The 12,703-nt window shown below is 40.6% G+C and overlaps 1 protein-coding gene across 6 annotated transcripts in view; it reads right to left on the bottom strand.

Annotated features, from left to right (window-relative positions):
• The window catches only part of RABGAP1L (RAB GTPase activating protein 1 like), a 687,421-nt gene that overhangs the window by 194,364 nt on the left and 480,354 nt on the right, over positions 1 to 12,703 (bottom strand). For all 6 annotated transcript variants that reach the window (XM_067728697.1, XM_067728698.1, XM_067728699.1 and 3 more), the window contains one exon: positions 525 to 566. In XM_067728697.1, the coding sequence (XP_067584798.1) occupies positions 525 to 566 (42 nt within the window). The remainder of the gene's footprint in view (positions 1 to 524; positions 567 to 12,703) is intronic.

Here is a 12,703-nt window from a genome sequence, read left to right as displayed (position 1 = left end):
CTGCACTGATATGTTGATATAAAACCCAACAAGGTAATTATAATTGAATTCTAACATGTCTTATAAATTTCTAGCTATCAGAGAAAGAACTGCAAATTGAAATGTAGCAGTTTCTTTTTTAGTCAGTGTATTACAGAAGCATTCTAATAATTCAATTATATGTTTAGGCACCTTTAGGGATGTTATTATGATAAGTATTTTAAGAAGAAAGCTGGCATTATTTTGACAGAAAACAGGTTTTCTTCTCATATCATACAACTTGAATGAATGGAAATATTTTTACCTTACTAGAAAAAGTGCTGTGATAGCAAGATTAAATGGATTATAAGAAAACCAAACTTGAAATAAACAACAACAAAAAAGGATGGGGGAAGGAGAGAGGATCAGAGTTCCTCAGAGAAGTCGTTTTTTTTTCTTTTTTTCAAGAATCTAGCATGAGGCAAAGGCTGTAAACTGAATGATGCCCAGTTCCAAGGGCAGAGAGGTAAGACAGTTCAGTAACTTAAACATAAAAACAGACTTACCTTTAGGAGAGCCAAGGCTACATGAAAGATTATGTTCAAACCCTGAAATAGAAAAAGAGAGTCAAAATCAATACTGTCACATCTATCACGATTTTATTAAGTATTTTCCCAAGACTTCTGTATATCATTAATAAAATCTGTTTTCATTTTCACATACAATAATAATTAAACATGAGATTTCTAAAGGTATTTTTTCTTCTATGAGAGGCTTATTATAAATTTTAGGTGCTATCTAATTAATGCTCACATAAAATTATTGTTTTTACGACAAATTGGCTCAGGGCTTGCAAAAGTCAAGTTCCTTGATCAAAATGGCAGTGACACCAAAGTCTAAAATTATTAATTGAAATTTGTTAAGTCTTATCTGTGTGATGTGGTTAAACTGCCAGTGGCGAACAAAACAAAACAAATAAAAATAGTGTTGCTGATAACTGGGACAGATTGTAAGCATCACACTGGATTTCCCCTACTGTTCTTATTGTGTTGTTTGTTTTAGTGCTTGCTTTCAAGTAGTATGTGTACAGCTAGAGGTGGTAATTAGGGGCTATTTGCTAGACTCCCTTGTTCCTTTTTTCCTGAAAACCAGAGCAATATTTCTTCATGAATAAAGAAATTAAATAGTTTGTTAAGAAGCCGTACTGGGGCTGAATTTTGACTCTGAGTTCAGCCCAATGACTCTGAAGAAATGTTGAGATATTAAAGTCAAGAGACAGGAATCTTAAATGCTCAAGATGACAGAATCAGAAACAAAGTTTCCACAGAATACGCAGTTTCCTTGTCATGCAAGTCATCATACATGAGAAGAAAGACCTTTCAAATTTGAGCTGACATCTCCCATAAGTCCAGGGTCTATTTGATGTGCCCTCTTCAGCTTGGTCACAAATATAATCTATCTACCTTCTGGATATAGAGCTGTACCAGATGTGTTATGCAAAGAACCTTTAATAAACCATCCTTTTACTGTCTCCAAAATCAGAAGCAAGAATTAGGACTAGGTAATTGATGCCGAAAACTCGGCTTCTGTGCACCAGTGCCGAATTGAATCTCAGAGACAGTTTTCGGTGGAGTAGAAAACAATAGTTTTTTTGCTTTGCCAGGCAAAGGGGGACACAGCGGGCTCCTGCCCTGAAAAACTGTGTGTCCCAACTGGGAGGATTTGGTGACTTTTACAGCAACAGTTCAAGGGTGGGGTTGCTGATAAGATTAGGGTGTGTGAAAGGCCTACACTCCTTTAATCTGGTCTCAGGTAATCTCTTTTTTTTTTTTTTTTTTTTTTGCGGTACACAGGCCTCTCACTGTTGTGACCTCTCCCGCTGCGGAGCACAGGCTCCGGACGCGCAGGCTCAGCAGCCATGGCTCACGGGCCCAGCCGCTCCGCGGCATGTGGGATCTTCCCGGACCGGGGCACGAACCCGTGTCCCCTGCATCGACAGGCGGACTCTCAACCACTGCGCCACCAGGGAAGCCCTCAGGTAATCTCTTGATGGGCTTCTCTGGTTTCTTTAATCTGGCCTCAGGTGGCCTTCTCTGGTGCTCCTCCCTTGTCTCTGAATCCTCTCCCTTCTCTGATTAGCAACTGTTGGAATCTGCCTTTGGGGACTCAGGAAGGTCACAGAGGGTGGAGTCTGTTCCCTGCAAATAAGGAACATGGGACGCAGAAAGGTTTCCGTGCCCGGGAGCCCCAGAGGGTCCTGCTCAGTTTCATAATTAGAGTGCATTCCTGTTATAATATGCTAATCTTTCATATTCAACTACCAAACATATGACATAATAGTAAGAAGGGATGAATGATAAACACAAAATCTTTGGTTGAAGGTTTTGGGTGTACTCAGTTAATCCGTTAAGAATCAGAAAGCAGTAGGAAGTATAATCAGGCCAGGAGACAAAATCAAATTGACAGAGTGCATCACCACTCCAAGCAAGGATTCTACACTGGTTTTGATCACAATTAGAGAAAAAAAGGAGACCACGATCACAATCAAAAGAACAAGGGTTACAATTAAGCAGAATTTGCTTTCCTCATCTAAATTTGGGTCCTCACCCGCTAGCTGCTGCCCACCTGTAGGCCCTGCTACACATATCCTCCAGCCCCACGTCACAGCGGCTAGGCATAGTGAATCCTCACAACCTGAGTGCTGATCAAGCCGCCATCAGGACTAAATCCACAGTGTCTCTGGCTCTTGTTTTTCTAGTCACTGCTGGCAATGTAAACATTTCCTGTCTCTTGTTCTCTAATCCTCAAAATGCTCTGGTCCTGGGGCTTTCCTGGTGGCGCAATGGTTGAGAGTCCGCCTGCCGATGCAGGTGACACAGGTTCGTGCCCCGGTCCGGAAAGATCCCACATGCCACGGAGCGGCTGGGCCCGTGAGCCATGGCCGCTGAGACTGCGAGTCCAGAGCCTGTGCTCCACAACGGGAGAGGCCACAGCAGTGAGAGGCCCACGTACTGCAAAAAAAAAAAATGCTCTGGTCCTTTCTCCTAAACCAGTCTCCTACTCTTCCCTCTCCTTCCCAAACCCCTGCAGGGTATTCCACTCCAGAGAACAACCAACTCTGCTATGTTCTCAACCTCCCTGCCAAACATTTCCCCTGCCTGCTTGCTTTCACAGGAAGAGTGAAATCTCAGTGATCCACATAACAACCTGTATTATGATTCCCATTTTTCAGCATATGAACTTGACTAGCCTGAGGTTATATATGCATTTAGTAGTAGCAGGCTGGGATCACTTGCCAAGCCTCCTAATGTGTAGTTTAAGGGCATTTTCACCACACAGTGCTGGCGTAATGTACTTAATAAGGGCTTATATGATGACCAAATGAATGAACTATACTAGCTATCCCCAAATTTTCTGGGATTTATTCTTTTCCATATGGACCTAACTAGACCAATTTGTAGAATCACCATCAAATGACAGTAAGAAACCTTGTTTTTCAATGATCTCAAAGTCAAACTATTGGACAACTGAGCTATGGAAAACACAAACAAGAACTTGGAGAAAAAAAAATCTTTAGATAGCAAAATAGCTCTCACTAATACCAGGAAAAAAATTTATTCAATTTTAATTTCATTTACACTTAGAATTAGTTTGGTAATACGATTTTATAGTTTACAGATATCAGAAGTAGCAAAGTAAAAGACAGAGTATGTGGTAGATAGGGTTAGGGACAGAGCCTGTTGAGACAGTTGCCAGAATCAAAATATTAGATCTGACAGAAACAGAAGATAAACTTTAAAAAAAATGTGTAGCTGTCCGGGCTCATTTAGTGGAGCCAATAGCCCTTCAATAGTTAACATTAGTTCACTGTGAATCTCAGTAATGTTAACGAACGCTTACATTATATTTGAAACATCGTGCTTAAGGGAGCATAGTCTGTGTTTTAAATAAAAAGTAGATTTTCTTTAAGTTTGGGAAGCTAACGAGGTAACTTTCAGTTATCAGAAAATTTTATATATGTAAACTCTTTAAATAAGTTCATAATAATAAAGTATTATTGCACCTGCTTACATGAAACCCTAGATATTATCCACAAAAATGAAGAAAAGTAAAGACTTCATAAGCCTTCAACTGAAGTAGAATAGTGTGGCCAGACTGTGCAAATGAAGGTATTTTTAGACCTCTAAGTTGTTGGAAATCAGGAAAAACTTGCTATTCTACCCAGTGCTTTACTTCACTACAAAATGTATCCTGATTTCCTAAGAAGAGAATAAAAAAGGCAACTTTAGTCAGATATTTAAAAATATCTATTTTTCTCTTTTAAATAAGACTTATTCCCATTTAGGGATACAATGAGAGGTATCACTAAATTACAGTAACCTTCCTCAGGCCAACATTTGGGCACTACAAATAGGTTGCTTTTTTTTTTTTTTAAATAAATTTACTTATTTATTTATATATTTATTTATGGCTGCATTGGGTCTTCGTTGCTACGCGTGGGCTTTCTCTAGTTGCAGCAAGCTGGGGCTACTCTTTGTTGCGGTGCACAGGCTTCTCATTGCGGTGGCTTCCCTTGTTGCAGAGCAGGGGCTCTAGGCGCATGGGCTTCAGTAGCTGCAGCCCGCAGGCTCACTGGTTGTGGCTCGCAGGCTCTAGAGTGCAGGTTCAGTAGCTGTGGTGCACGGGCTTAGCTGCTCCACAGCATGTGGGATCTTCCCAGACCAGGGCTTGAACCCCTGTCCCCTGCACTGGCAGGCGGATTCTTAACCACTGTACCACCAGGGAAGTTCCAATAGGTTGTTTTTAAGATGACAATGTCAATGCAAGCTTTGGTCCTCAGCCTGCTAGTCAACAATGAAGTAAATTAAAAGCGAACCACCTTTCACTCTCCCAAGCCACCATATGAACTAAATCCCCCATTATTTTGTTGTCCACCTACTTTTACATGGTCCAACTTTTGCCTAATTGAGCTGAGATATATTTTTAAAAGAAAAAAATTGTTATATATTTTCAAGGTGCTTCCCTCTTCAGGAATATGTAATTTGTAGCAATTTGATTGTTACTGAGGGGTAAATAAGTGTTCCTAATAGGATTGAAAGGGTTAAAGCATTTGCAGAATTATTAAGAGTAAAAACAACAAGTAAATACATTGTTATGGCTACTTATTTATAGTGCAAAGTCTAACTCCAAGTGCAAGATAATAAATGAGTCAACATCCACTGAATATTTTCTATGTGCCAAGATCTAAATTAATTACACCAAAAACATGTCCTTACTTAATCCCACGACAACCTGAAATTCCATTTTACCCACAAGAAAATTAAGATTTAGAGAAGTCAAATTAAATTTCCCAAGGTCACACAGCTATTAAGTGGATTTAAACTTACACAGTATAACTCTAGAACTCATATTCTTAACTGCTAAGTTAGAGAAGATGGCTCAAGGAATAAATGAATGAATCACTTAGTTGGGTATTATTTAATGCGGCCTCTAATTCCTAAAGGATTAAAGTGATTCTTCCCATTTAAAGGCAAGTACATTTTGAGAGCAGGGAGGAGAAAGATAACAAATAGGTGACTTCTACCAAAACCAAATTTTATTATTTGTCTCCATATTGAAAACAGACAAAAATTAGCTGACTGCTTGCAGGATGTGAAGCAATAGAAACTCAGCTTGCCGTGAAAAGAAAGGGTCACCACCTTCCTCCAGTGACAACAGACTGAGATCAGCCTTGTGTGTGTGAAGGAGTAGTTCCTTAACTGATTGCGAAGCTGCTGTTTCAAAATTCAGTCACAGCCTGGCAAAACCTTCACTTTGAAGAACACCTACAAGTAATTGCCCCAAATTAAATAATTGCTCCAAAGTGCAGATCATCGTGTTCCTGGGTAGGCCAACAACTGAGCACCCACAATCTTGCATAAAGGAAGGCTGACAGCAGAGCACTCACTGAAACAAAGACACTGAACATTTTGGCTCTGATGAGCAGGCAATCGTGGGCTCCCAGGGGGCTGACAGATTGCGTGAGAAGCTGTCAAAAACTGCACTGACAGCACTGAGAACAAATGCTGAAAAGGTAGTGTCAAAAAGTGCCAGAAGTGCTTCAGCACCTGGGTCCTTAGGGATCAAAATAAGAGGGAAATAAGTACTATGTGGAAATGGAAATCCAAACAACAAGGCAGTGAATAATTATCAAACCAGGTAAATGGAGCAGGCTCGCAGGCAAATACAACTAAAGCTAGAGGAAATAGGTGCTGCCCTTTCTGGCCCATCCAACAATGGGACACGTCACCCGAGGAAGGGGCAATGAATAAATGAGACAGCATATAAAAAGCATATCAAATGAATTGAGCACTTGCTAAGTATTCAGTAAATGCTAGTGATTATTATTAGGTTCACATATTTATTGTCTGCCACATCTTACATTTTCTATGTATATTTTTTCACTAATTCTCTCAGTAACTCTATGGCATATGTGTTACTGCCACCATTTTAGAAATGAGGAAACTGAGGTTAGGAGACATCACACTGTTAGTAAATGGTAAAGACAAGACTAGAATTTATGTATGTCTGACCCCCCAAAAAAACAAAACCATGCCTTCTTTCACTGATTCCACCTCTACTGCAAAGTCAGGCAGATTTTGGTGAGATATCTGTTATGAATTAAAGACAGTCATAATTCTTGGACACTTCTCCCATTGAGAGGTGGGGTCTTGATCCTCTCCTCTTGAATCTGGGAAGACTGTGCTACTGCTTTGACCAACAGAATATGGTAGAAGTGAAGCTATGCCAGTACTCTGGGCCCAGGTCTCATAAGAGACTGACAGCTTCCACGTCCTATCTCATGGAGCGCTTGCTCTTGGAAGCCAGCCACTATGTAAGAAGTACAATTACACTTAGACTCCCATGCTCTAAGAGGCCAAAAAAAGAAGAAGGGACCTGCAGGACAAGATGCCATGCACAGAAGGAGAGGCAAGGATCACCCAGATGCCAGATATGTGAGTGAAGATGTCATCTTGAAAGTGAATCCTCCAGCCTCAGGTGCCCCAGCAGATGCCATGTAGATCAGAGATGAAGCACATTAGCTAAATTCTTCTCAAATTCCTGACTTATGAAATTGTCAACAAAATAAATGGCTATTTAAAATTTTTAAACCCCTTTCATTTTGAAATAATTTCAGGTTTAGAAAAAATTTGCAAAAATAGGACCAAGAGTTTCTGCATACCCTTCACCTGGCTTTATCAGATGTTAACATCTTACATAACCACAGTATAACTATCAAAACCAAGAAAATAATATTCAAATTTTGTCAAATGTCCCACGAATGTCTTTTTTCTGGTCCAGGATCCAATAGTTGTCATGTTTCCTTAGTCTTTCATCTGGGACGGTATTCAGTCTTTGTCTTCCACAAACTTGACACTTTTTTTAAGAGTACTGGCCAGTTATTTTGTAGAATGTCCCTCAATTTGATTTTTCTGATGTTTCCTTATGATTAAACTTAGATTATGTATTCTTGGCACATATACCACAGAAGCAATATTGTGTCAGCGCATCACATCAGGAGGCTACATAATATCACTATGTCTTGCTCTAAGATCATTGTTTTAAAGCCACTCAGGTTTGATGTAGTTTGTTATGCACATCAGGTAACCTGAGAAGAAACCCTTCAGCTTCTCTTTGCTAAATTTCTTACTTCTGTGATCTATAAAGTAATGCATTTTTTTTTCCACAGAAAAAAGAGAGTGACAGATAATTACCATGCAAATATAAAGAAGTAAATACTGGCTGCTCTTAAATATAGTTCCTATAACAAGAATGCTGTAAATGTCAGCCAAAATGTATTTTACTTTATTCTGTGTTTCTCGTATTGTAAGCACTTTACAAGTTCAGTTTTTTAGGATGACTAAATGATGGACTTTGATGGAGTAATAAGTAAAATGATGTGATGTTTTGGCTTTTGGTTTGTTTCTGGATTTCCACTAGAGGTCAGGATTGTAGCACTGAAAACCAAGAAGGAGCTTTTAAAAAAAAGATTTCAGGGACTTTCACAGCAGCCTTGAATACAAATTCACTGTAAGTCCTAATGTTTCAAAACCCTCAGGGATAAGTCCTCCCTTATGTCTACTACTAATCCACTAATATATTATAAAATCTAACAAAACTTGGATGATTCCCACCCTTCCTTTCCCCCAGTTGTATTATATATTGTCTATTTTTGTTATAGAATCATTTGTTAATTTTTCATAAGTAGAGTGGTGAAGAAGAGTTCAAGAATGGAGAGGGATGAAAAGTGAATGTAACATGAATGCATCTGTCTGGTTGTGGGTGATTATCTTTGCTTGACTTGGATTTGTTTTTTGAGTGAAGTACTGAAAACAGGTATATCTATAAAGTCTGAGTCCTTAATTATGAGTGACTCTGGGAAGAATTCTTAGAGGTTAGTGTCATCTGAATTAAATAAACCTTTCAGAAGCAAGGCATATAAAATAGAAGAAAAAAATTAAATTATAGCTTTTGACAAGTGTTCGTGAAATCTGTGTACCAGGCATTCTGAGAACTGCTTAGCATATACAAGCACTTGTATGTTTACAAGGATGGGTAAATCATCCCTCTACCAAGGGACTTCCAGACTAGGATAGGAGATAAAAATGTAAACAGACAACATATCACCCCTGGGTAAAAAGGAGAGGTGTAACCTGGAAAGCACTTTGTAGTTCCTATAAAGATGTCCTACTGGCAATGAACACTGGCAATCACCTTTCTGGTTCTCCTCAAATCCCCTCAAGTCATGATGTGCCTTGGATTATGCTGTCTTCTAGCTACAGTTATCAGTCAGTGATCCCAGGCTGCAGGGGTGTTTTTTTTGTTTTTTGGGTTTGTTTTTTTTTCAGAACGTGGGCCTCTCACTGTTGTGGCCTCTCCCATTGCGGAGCACAGGCTCCAGACGCGCAGGCTCAGCGGCCATGGCTCACGGGCCCAGCCGCTCCACGGCATGAGGGATCTTCCCAGACCGGGGCACAAACCCGTGTACCCTGCATCGGCAGGCGGACTCTCAACCACTGCGCCACCAGGGAAGCCCCTGCAGGGATGGTTTTGATTCCCTTCATAAGGACAAAGTACTCTCACCAATTCCTAACTACCAGCTGATCTTGATTCTCTCCTTCCTCCAATCTCCTGCTAGAGTTTCCCTTGACCCAACTCACCCAGAAGCCAGAAGGTATAGGAACTCTGTTAGAGTTCTTGTACCTACACCCCCGTCTTTCTTTTAAAATAAAAAAAATGAGAGATGAGAGAGATGTAGATGTATGAGAGATGTGGAAGCTGAAACAAGTTGCTGAAGGTTCATTAATTCACCCAAGATCACACACAAATGTTTGAAGCTGGGATTCAAGACAGGCAGTCTGTCTCCAGAAATAGTGTTTGAAATGACCATGGTACACTATACATTTTCCTCAAATTTGAAGCTATTAATTTAAAGTCAGAATAAGATTATTTTAAAGGTTAGCTGAATTAACAATGTAGATATTTTAATACTGCATCTTCAGACTAAACATGGCTCCAGAAGACCATTAGCTAAGAGATACATGGGAGTGTATCACTTTATCATTACAAGGTATATATTAATATATCAACTTGAGCGGCATTAAATATATGCTTGTGAGACAATAGAAAATACACATTGGCCTCTGCCCGGGTTGTTGGCACAGAGCTCCAGAAACCCTTGTAATTTCCAAAGTGATAAGAACACTTGGAGCATCTCTGTTCGAATATTTCGTCTTTGACACTAGTTCCTGACACAGAGCTCTCGGAAGCTTTGTAATTTCCTGGGTGACAGGAGTGTCTTTTGTTCTAGTGAAGCAAGAACTGTGGGTGGATTCCTGGATGGCTCCGGGATGAGGGCTGGTCTCTGAAAGATCAAGCCATGATTAGAAGCTTGGAATTTCCGGACCTGGCCCACACTCTCTTGAGAAGGGAGAAGGGTTGAAAATGAAGTTAATGATCAACCAAGCCTGTGTTATGAAGCCTCCATAAAAATCCCAATAGTATGGGATTTGGAGAGCTCCTAGGTTGGCGAACACATCCACACGGGGAGAGTAATGTACCCCAAACTCCGCGGGGACAAAAGCTCCTGTGCTTGGGACACTCCCAGACCTTGTCTTATGTATCTCTTCATCTGGCTATTCATCTGTATCCTTTATCATATCCTTTAATAAACTGGGAAAGGTAAGTAAATGTTTCCCTGAGCTCTATGAGCCCCTCTAGCTAATTAACTGAACTTGGGGAGGGGGTCATGAGAACCTCTGACTTGTAGCCAAAATGGACAGAATTGTGGGTAACCTGGGGACCTATCACTTGCAACTGGCATCTGAAGTAGGGTGGGAGCACGGTGCTGTGGGACTGAGCCTTTAACCTGTGGGATCTGACACTATATCCAGGTAGACAGTGTTGGAATTGAGTTAAATTGTAGGGCACCCAGCTGGTGTTGCAGAGAACTGCTTGGTGTGGGGAAAAACATCCACACATTTGGAGACTAAAAGCGTTAGAAGTGAAGTGTTCTGTGTGAGTGTGCTAGGAGTATGAGAGCAAAGGAGACACACAGAGAAGAAACACAGGAGATAACACTGAACTGAGATTTTCCCCTACAGCAGGAGGGAAAAGCAGTTTTTTTTCCTTTACGGTGCTAATCCAGGGAATCCCAACCAGAAGATTTAGACCTACCGGTAAACTACAAGGTCTTCCTTGATAACTCTCTCAGTAGGCTGCTACCGTGTCATGTACCATCATGCACGATGTCAAGAGGGAATGGCACTTTCCTCCCTGCTGCTTGTAGGGATTTCACTGGTGGTACCCACTCCCCCCAAATCCCACCCTCCTTAGTCATCTCGTAGCTATGGGGAAATGAAAAATAGGTTCTTCTCAAGGAATTCCCCCATATTAGACCATGCCCTGAACCTCTGGACCTTACTGTATGGTGTTTTTCTCTACCTGGAACATTCTTCCCTCTTCTCTTAGTTACTGTTCCCCTTGTCTAGGTCTGGGATTAGACACTAATTCCTCTGGGAGGTTTTTTGGCTTTTCATTGCTGGGTTAGGTACTCCTCAGTAGTGATCTTTAAAAGCACTTATGTTCTCCATATCACAGCACTCATTCTACTGCTGCGTAACTACTCATTTACCGGTCTCTATCTCCCTGTAAGTTACATGAGGGCAGAACCCTGCCTGTGTCTTTACTGGTATATTTCCATCTCTTGGGACACTACCTGGAACAGAGTAGGTGTTCAGAATTAATTGAATGAATTGATGAAATGAATAGCGTTGTTAGGATCAAGGAAAAAAACCTTGAATGAGAATTAAAATTCATGAAATGTTCTTCAAACTAATTTGTTTCCACAATTTCTTGATATTAACTACATACTTTTTTTTTTGGTTGTTGAGCCTCCTTTTCAGGTTATTTGGAAAGATAAACATGTTATGCTCAGTTCCTTTTTAAATATAAAAATTGAGCTCCTGGAGAGTAACACTAAAATACATACATGTTATCTTTCATCTTTTTCTGTCCCAGAAGGTTCATTACTTCTTTCCAAATCTGAAAACTAGGTTATAGTGCATCAGGAAAAACAAACCAATTACACATTAATCACGGTCTTCAGAGATAAAAAGGAACTGATATTTTAAGTACTCTCAAAGCAGAATCATACCAAAAAACAAAACTCAAGAATTTTCAGTCAAATATACAGTTGAGAGGATTTAAAAACCTCAAGGAATTGTATGTAGGGGCTTCCCTGGTGGCACAGTGGTTAAGAAGCCACCTGCCAATGCAGGGGACACGGGTTCGAGCCCTGGTCCGGGAAGATCCCACATGCCGCAGAGCAACTAAGCCCGTGCACCACAACTACTGAGCCTGCGCTCTAGAGCCCGTGAGCCACAACTACTGAGCCCACATGCCACAACTACTGAAGCCCACATGCCTAGAGCCTGTGCTCCGCAACAAGAGAAGCCACTGCAACAAGAAGCCCACGCACCACAATGAAGAGTAGCCCGTGCTCGCTGCAACTAGAGAAAGCCCGTGCGCAGCAACAAAGACATAACATGGCCAAAAATAAAAATAAATAAATAAAATTTTAAAAAAGTAACAGCTGTTAACGTTAAAAAAAAGAAATTGTATGTAATTTTGCTTGGCTGATGAATCCAGTGAATGGCTGCACCTAGACTAACACACCACGGAAGGTCCTGCATAGTTAATTCTTACCCCTCCATGGCTGAAGTCTTGAGGTTTGTGTCATGGTGGGAAACCATTAGTGAGTGTATTCATCTTTGTAGACCCCTTCTCCTTCTCTGTCCTCACTCAGTATATGGGTAAATGTTGGTGAAGCTTAAACACTAGGGACAGTAGACGTAGAAGAGATACAGGAGGAAAGCACTGAAAACGAGTCTGAAAACTTAAACCAGGTAAACAACTCCACTGTTGCCCACCATGTCTCTGTCAAGGTAAAAGAAGAATATTACTAATTACAGGAATTTACAAAATTTTAAAAATCTCCAGATGGGGCAGCTCCATCTTTCTCTCCACTGCCTGGCCCCTACCACCCAGAGCCACTAGCAGCCTGGTCTGAATAAAAATGCAGTGCAAACTTTAAAAATCAGAATGATATACCCTGGGGATAACAAAGGAGCCCAAATTTCTTTCTGCCTCTGAGATAGATGTAGCTTCTTTCTGCCAACAACCACACAGGACTTAGTACCAAACT

Source organism: Pseudorca crassidens, chromosome 2 (genome assembly GCF_039906515.1).
Source record: "Pseudorca crassidens isolate mPseCra1 chromosome 2, mPseCra1.hap1, whole genome shotgun sequence".
In the NCBI taxonomy this organism is placed as follows: domain Eukaryota; kingdom Metazoa; phylum Chordata; class Mammalia; order Artiodactyla; family Delphinidae; genus Pseudorca; species Pseudorca crassidens.
The sequence above is the reverse complement of the archived record's forward strand: the minus strand, read 5'-3'. Positions and strand labels throughout refer to the sequence as shown.